The 8,059-nt window shown below is 45.3% G+C and overlaps 1 protein-coding gene across 1 annotated transcript; it reads right to left on the bottom strand.

Annotated features, from left to right (window-relative positions):
• Positions 1–306: 306 nt before the first annotated feature.
• FAM89A (family with sequence similarity 89 member A) lies at positions 307–7,803 on the bottom strand. Its single transcript, XM_069852321.1, has 2 exons — positions 7,530–7,803; positions 307–2,317 (listed from the first exon to the last, which is right to left on the bottom strand). Exons 1-2 carry the CDS (start codon positions 7,788–7,790, stop codon positions 2,159–2,161), a joined length of 420 nt encoding a protein of 139 aa, XP_069708422.1. The 5' UTR covers positions 7,791–7,803; the 3' UTR covers positions 307–2,158.
• Between the last annotated feature and the right edge of the window lie 256 nt (positions 7,804–8,059).

Here is an 8,059-nt window from a genome sequence, read left to right as displayed (position 1 = left end):
AGAAAGTACTGTGACTTTTGCTCAAGTCCATTCTCACCAGTGGGGCTATTAACAAGTGGCACAATGTAAGGATTTGTAAAACAGAATCTTTAATTCTATTACAGGATTTTCTCTGTTGAATTCAAAACCAAGTAAAATCCAATTAAGGTAGAGAAGCAGGAAATTCCCATTCCAAATACACGCAGGTAGAACCTTTTCCACTGTAATGGAAAAGAGATGAATAGATCTGTTTTTTTATCGGGAGGCTGGGAAGGGAGAAGGGTTTGGATTCACTGAAACGGTAAATGAAAACACATATGACATTAAAAAGTTATGCTAAAACACCATGCTTTTTATTTTTGGGGGAAGAGCAAGAAAATAGCAGTAATTCAACAGACTAGAAAAAGCCTCATCTAAATACCAAAAGCACAGCAAATTATATTCAATGTTGATACATTCTTAAGTCAAAGCATAGAGTTGTATGTACATATGCATGTATATATACTCATACACATACAAACATACGCACACAACTTAAAATATAAACGTAGCCATTCAGGTTATCTGTGTTTGCCTTATCATTCATTTTAGTTTCGGGTGAATGAAGTAATTAGACCAGAATTAACACTAAAGGAAATCCAACTACTGCCACTGACTAGATTGAGAACTTATGCACATACACAATTACAGCACAGTCTTCACTCTTGTGGCCTTTTAATTCCACAAGATGAGTCAGTTTTAGAGGGAATGCACAAAAACTTCACCCCGGATGTCTCTTGGCTTTTATCACTGCAACATCCTAACCTTTGCTAAAAACCAAGAGAGGAGCTACCCCAGAATGTGATTTCCAATTCTTTCTGTAAACTCTACGCATGCCAGACATGAACCATGCAAAAACCCTTTGAGATTTAAGCCCTTAATTATTAGCTTGTGTCAAGATTCAGGCACTGTGCTTTACAGCGATCTTTAGAATTAAAGTGGAGATATGAAAATCATGTTGGAAGCTGAGCTTACTTAAAATTGAGAAGGGTGAAGACTGAGATAGTTGGCAACTCATTCTCCAAGCTGATTAAGCATTATATGTACACACTATGAAATAATAAAAAACTTAACCGAGTGCTTTAGTAAGTTCTGAAAACAAAAATAAGTTATACTTCAAAGAACAAGTTAGTATAAAAAGTTTTAACATATGCAAAGTATGTGCTCAAAATACTTATTTTGCATTTTTAAAAAGAGCTGTAGTCTACCTTACAGAAACAAAGTTCACCCAGTATAAAATATTGCAGTTTGTCCCATTGTGTCATATGAGAGGTTTCCTTATTCTTCATATGATCAAGAACACTTGCACAAGAGTTCACGGTATTCCAAGCCACACAGTGGCAGACAGCCTGTGTTTGAATCTCTGCTTTTACTATGTAGTACAGTAAAAGCTAAGCAAATCACTTCAGAACAGAGTTTAGCAGGTCAAAGAGCTATGTTGACGTGAGAAATCCAGACAATAGTATAAAAGTTAATGCCAAGTGGCAGTACCAAGAAGTGAATTAGATCAACAGAAAAAAACCTGCTGATAACATTCACATGTACAGCTTGTAAACTAGGAATAAGGAAAAGTCAAAATTAGCTCAAGAAGAACAAAAATTTAAACAGTGTAAACAATCCATCCAGTACAAAACTGGATGCAGCTGATAAGAGCAGAACTAGCTTAGAAGAGCTGAGGATGTGCGTGCATCTAGATGCCTGTTCAAAATTCATATATCAGTACTACTGACCAAAAAAAACCAAAAAAATCACCTATAGCAGAGGCTTCCCTCCCCCCTTACAAAGTTATTACAACTCAGGAAGTCACTGCTGTCTTCTATGATTAGAATTCCAGTTATAAGCTAGCAATGCTTGTAAGTTGAAAACACCCAACTTGCAAATTAAATTGAAAACTCTTGTCAAGCATGTCTGAGGACTCTTCAAAAAGTTAGAGTACAGCACTTTCCTCAAGTGGTATTTGCACAAGTAACTTGTACTGACAGCCTGTTAAAATAAATGAATTTAACACAACTCGGGGTAGCTGGGTGTTCCTCCTCAGGAAGAGGTATCCAAGCAGATTCCAGTCGTTCTTGCTGAGGTGTGTTACAGGGAGAGAAGGACAAAAGAACCTCGGTCAGTCTGGAGTCGAATCTTCCTGATTTTAGAAGTATTCCTCCTCCTCATCAAAAAAACCATTTTCCAGAGCATATGTGCAGTCTGCATTAGAGTCAGCTTGGCAGGCACCTTTATATTCTTGAATCGATTCATACAGGGAGTACAGCTGACACAGCAATGACATATCTAGCTGCCGAAGGCCTACCTGAGGGGGGGAAGAATCAAACAAACAAACAAACAAATTGTATTACAACTGTGATTTTACTGGTAGTATAACTCTGTGTATCTTTTGCTGCTGAACAAGAGGATCAAGTTTCTTTCTGTCTTGAGGAGTTATGAAATATGGAAGTATAATTCACTTTCTAAGGTGACAGGCTCCCCTTGGGATAAACTGGACAAAAGAACAAGAACAAAGCAATGTGATATAGCAGAACACAACCAAAGTGTTCTCCAAGATTTTGTCGTATCACAAGGCCCTGCTTAACTTCCAATAAGCAGTGCGCTCTGATCCAAAACATTACAGAAAAATCCATAAACTATATTCCTCATTATGCAAGAATCATACTTTGAAGTATCACTGAGTGTATCTTTTTCACACAGCATCACAGGCTCTCTGTTTTTGTTTAAAATGTTGCAAATGGCGGTCTGGCTGCTTTTCTCCTTCCCAGCTAAGTGTCTTCTACCATAATTTTCTTTTCTCTATTGACACACGTAAGCATCCAACAAGGTTAGGAATGTCTAGCGCAATAAAGCACAGCACTTCAAGGCAGCAAAATGAAAGCAGAAGTGAGATAAGGGCATACATTGTAGCCTAGGAATCTGATTATTTTCCAGTGGTACTCAATTATAAATCAAGTCTATACTTAAGCACCTAATATTGCGATCCTCAGACTTCTAGAATATTAGTTCCAGAGCTAATTACAGATTTGGAGCAATGTTAAAAGAAAGGCTACTTTGTACATTGCACCACCAAGCAAAATGAAGCTAGGCATTTAGCTCAAAGCAGTTTCCCTCTCTGGCAACAAAATTGAGAGTTCATTTGATATTGTCACCTATCCAAGGCAGATTAATTAAACTGAGGTTTTGCCTTGCAGTAAATTAAAATCACTACCCAATTTAAAATTTTCAAGAAGCAGCCATTTCTGCCGATATTTTCAACTAAGTGTTAAGCTAGCAGGCTGCTCCTAGTGAGCCTCAGTTTCATCAAGTAAGTTTTTGCTACAACTCGTATTTAGAGGAAAAAGAAAAAAAAAATTGTTAGTAGCCTTTACCTTGCAGCCTGAACATCAGGCTACATTTTACCCAGAATGAGAACTCTTAACTCAAAAATCTCTCCTTACATGTCTAAATTCGAAGCACAGATACACTCAGCAACCAAGAAAAACACAAGAAGCTAACATGAAGATCTTCCTTTGGCATTGCTGAACTATCCTACCAGCTCCTTTTTCCACAGATGGAAGGAGTAAGCGAAAAAAACCCCAAACCAAACAAGTATCATACACCACAATGTTATTCCAACTCAGAAAACTAGGATCTGACGCCTTTCAGAACCAACACATACTACTTGGTAAGGTCATGAAGCCGAGACATGACGTCTCATACAGACTGAACATGAGGACTTCAGGACAAGACATGGAACACAACATGGAACACTGTGCTAGCTGCCAGGAAGTTACAGACAAGCCTTCCCACTACCTCGGATCTCTGCTGGTTTTCTTAGCCAATTCCATTTTCCTCTGCAACAAACAACAACTTTCTCTCCCCTGAATGTTTAAGCAGGCGTTCCACAGGAAGCATATGCTACTCTTCCTTGTTCTCTATTCCAAAAGAGGAAACAAGCACTTGCACAAATCTCCTTCCGCACATTTGTAGAACAAAACTCAACTAACCAAACAAGACTGTGGGAGGGAAGATAAAACAGAGGTATTTGTACCATATCCCAACTCCTCCATCTAGCCCTGCTGAAGTAATTTCTTCAGACTTGTTAAGCTAATGACTGTTTACCTGCACAAGAACAAAGCTTGAACATCAGCCTTTGGAGGTGTCGGTTGATGAATTTTGGCTTGCCCCACCTACACAAATTGCTCACCTCAGGTAAGAAAGGATGCTGCAAAGCTGGACTTAATGCTATGACACAGGAGCATGAGACCCACTAGGCCAACTTGCATCACAGCTAAACATACAAAGAACACGACTGGGTGAAGAACTGTTCAAAGAGTCCAATGGCATGAGGTTTAACAAGGCCAAGTGCCGGGTCCTGCACTTGGGGCACAACAACCCTGTGCAGTGCTACAGACTAGGAGAAGTCTGTCTAGAAAGCTGCCTGGAGGAGAGGGACCTGGGGGTGTTGGTTGACAGTGACTGGACATGAGCCAGCAGTGTGCCCAGGTGGCCAAGAAGGCCAATGGCATCTTGGCTTGTATCAGAAACGGCGTGACCAGCAGGTCCAGGGAGGTTATTCTCCCTCTGTACTCGGCACTGGTGAGACCGCTCCTCAAATACTATGTTCAGTTCTGGGCCCCTCACCACAAGAAGGATGTTGAGGCTCTGGAGCGAGTCCAGAGAAGAGCAATGAAGCTGGTGAAGGGGCTGGAGAACAGGCCTTATGAGGAACGGCTGAGAGAGCTGGGGTTGTTTAGCCTGGAGAAGAGGAGGCTGAGGGGAGACCTCATTGCTCTCTATAAATACCTGAAAGGAGGTTGTGGAGAGGAGGGTGATGGCCTCTTCTCCCAAGTGACAAGGGACAAGACAAGAGGCAATGGCCTCAAGCTCCACCAGGGGAGATTTAGGCTGGACATTAGGAAAAAATTTTACACAGAAAGGGTCATTGAGCACTGGCAGAGGCTGCCCAGGGAGGTGGTTGAGTCACCTTCCCTGGAGGTGTTTAAGGCACGGGTGGACGAGGTGCTAAGGGGCATGGTTTAGTGTTTGATAGGAATGGTTGGACTCGATGATCCGGTGGGTCTCTTCCAACCTGGTTATTCTATGATTCTAAGAGGATGATTCAATGAGGAGTGAGTTTATCCATAAAACTCAGCCTGGAGACAGACGACCAGTTCTTTGTCTCCCAAAGAAAGCAGGAGCATTTTCACCATCAGCTCTCCCATTCGAGCTCCATGAAGCACTTCAGGGTTTTCTGTGAAGACCACTTCCATGCCAAGTACAATCTCCAAGATAGAAATTGCTCAGCAGAATCAATTCAGCAGGTCTTAGCACCAAATAGTTAATTTAATCTTATTTTTCTGTAGCTGCCACTACTGTCAAACAATCAAACAAGAAGTCTACTGAGTAAAATGCAGCCTCTAGGTCTTCACAGCTTTCAAGTATGATCTCCAAGGTAGAAAAAGCCTGAAGAAACGTCCAAGCTACTAGCACAAGCAGTTTTAAATCACAGCCAGTCTGCATTTGACCTAAAAGATAACCTATATGCACAGTCCCAAGCCATTGACTCTGCTCCTCAGGATCAGAGTTCTAACACAACCTCTCCTTAACTCCCTCCCCCTGCAAGGCATCTAACTCCATCACTTTCTCATCTTTAAAAACTTATATGCATAGTACCTTGCTTGATCATGAAGGGAAAGATGCAATTATGCATTTCTTCCTCATTCACTATCAAAATGTAAAGCGAGCTTGTTACTCAACACAAATGCTATCTTTAACTGCTGTAAGAAAAAGTTCAATATAAATAATAAAGTGCTATTATCTGCTTGATGAAAGGCTGCCTATTGGTACGCAAGAGTTTCTCTAATTTGTACAGGCCACAAAAAAGCACACCTGGAGCTGATGAGACTTTTGCTTCAAAGTCTTTGATGTGTTTTGATGTAAAGCATTTTTTTCTTCAGAAGTGTTTTATCAAATTATGATCAAGGATAACAGAGTATCAAAGGGGAAGTCTATTTGTTGAAGTACTTTTAACAAGCATCTCATTTGATTTTCCATCACGAAAAAACAGATTAGACTTTTAGAACGAGTTACCCTTGCTGTTTTGGAAAGGATTAAGACCACTGAGTTCATATCCTTGTTTCTCCTTAGAGCACAGTAGAAAAAAGCCCCCCATGGCCAATACCCGCTTGCACTTCCTGCGCTTCAATACAAACTGGCAACTCATAATGCAGTTTTAAGAACATCTCAAACTCTATCTGAACTACTTGCTTAAGCACTCATGGCTGACTAATATTTCAGCACACTACGCTGTCTCCAGAATCCACAGAAAGGTCTTTCAACACGGCTTCTTCTGCTCAAACACCTTTTTACCATAAGAAAAAGGCCTTAAAATGGGCAGATTTTCAGCACTATCAGGTATTTTGTGTTTCAGAACACGAAGCGCACTATGTTTGAGTTGTTATTAGTCATTACAACTGCAGCTGGCACCGACACAGCACTAACACCCAGGCTGGTGTTCAACCAGAAGGTGTGCCAGGTCGCCTGGAGGAATTTCACAAAGCTGTGCTACAGTGTCAAAACAAAGTGCTGAAGAAAAGGATGTCTAATCGCACTTCACTTGGACTGAATGAATCAGGGCTGACACTTAGGGTTGTTTTTTTTTTAACCCACAGCCTTTTTAAAATGGGTGTCAGGTTCCAATGGATGCCACAGAACCAGGCACTCCTTAAGTGTCTCTCAGCCTGCACACGGAGGAGCCCCACCATTACCCATGCCGGAGGAGGGAGCCGGGGGTCCCAATTCTCCCGCGATGCCACTACTGGTGTGTTCCACAGCACCTGCACCCACAGCAGCACCGTGACTGGGGGGGAACTGGGGACACACCTGTGACCAGCGGAAGGAAAGGAGGGGAGAGAGGGGAGGGATGAAAAGGAAGGGAGGAGGAGAGGGATGGGATGAAAAGGAAGGGAGAGGGATGGGATGAAAAGGAAGGGAGAGGGATGGGATGAAAAGGAAGGGAGAGGGATGGGATGAAAAGGAAGGGAGAGGGATGGGATGGAGGGGGAGAGGGAGGGGATGGAGGGGGAGAGGGAGGGGATGCAAGGGAGGGGGAGAAGGATGGGATGGAGGGGAGGGAGGGAGGGGGAGAGGGACGGGATGCAAGGGAGGGGAGGGAGGGGGAGAGGGATGGAGAGGGAGGGGGAGAGGGATGGAGAGGGAGGGGGAGAGGGATGGGGTGGAGGGGGAGAGGGATGGGATGGGGTGGAGGGGGAAAGGAGGGGGAGAGGGATGGCATGGAGTGGGGGAGGGAGATGGGATGGAGAGAGGAGGGGGAGAGGGATGGGATGGAGAGGGGAGGGAATGGGGGGAATGGAGGAGGGGAATAGAGGGAAGGAATGGAGAGAAGGGAGAGGGAAAGAGAGGGAGGCATGGAGGAAGGGGCGCAGGGAGGGATGGAGGAGGGAAGGGAGAGGGTAGCGAGGGGATGCACAGCGGCCGGGCCCGGGCCCTTAGCGCCGCTCCTCGCCGCTCACCATCTCCTTGCGGAGCAGCGCCAGCGCCGCGTCCAGGTTGGGAGGCTTGGGCGGTCGCGGCGAGCCCCGGCCGCCGCCGCTCAGCTCGTCCTGGATGCGGGATTTCTGCGCGTAGAGGCGCTCCAGGTCCCGCCAGCGCCCGCCGGGGCCGCCGCCGCCGCCGCCGCCGGACGAGGAGGAGTTGAGCAGCCCGCTCAGGCTCTTGGGCAGCGGCGGCAGCCCCGAGCCCGCCCCGGGGCCCGGCGGCCCCGCTCCGCTCATGCTGCAGCGGCGGCGGCTCCGGCCCGGGGGGAAGGAGGGACGGAGACAGGGAGGGAGGGAAGAGGGGGAGCCCGGGCGGGCGGGGCGGGGGCGGGACCCGGGCCGGGGGGTTGGGGTGGGGGGCCAGGTCCTACTCCTGGAGAGGGTGGTTCCCAAGCAGCATGGGGAGGGGGGCGTTGAAAGCAGCTCCGAGGAAAAGGACGTTGGGTGCTGCTGGATGAGAAGCTCAAGGTGAAGAGTGTGGCCAGCAGGTCGAGGGAGGTGGTTCT

This window comes from Phaenicophaeus curvirostris, chromosome 2, assembly GCF_032191515.1.
Source record: "Phaenicophaeus curvirostris isolate KB17595 chromosome 2, BPBGC_Pcur_1.0, whole genome shotgun sequence".
Classification (NCBI taxonomy): domain Eukaryota; kingdom Metazoa; phylum Chordata; class Aves; order Cuculiformes; family Cuculidae; genus Phaenicophaeus; species Phaenicophaeus curvirostris.
The sequence above is the reverse complement of the archived record's forward strand: the minus strand, read 5'-3'. Positions and strand labels throughout refer to the sequence as shown.

Coding starts and splice junctions, on each gene's coding strand:
- FAM89A (XM_069852321.1), bottom strand. CDS start 7,790: ATGAGCGGAGCGGGGCCGCCGGGCCCCGGGGCGGGCTCGGGGCTGCCG. Junction 2,318..7,529: donor CGCTGCTCCGCAAGGAGATG/GTGAGCGGCGAG, acceptor TCCCCCCCTCAG/GTAGGCCTTCGGCAGCTAGA.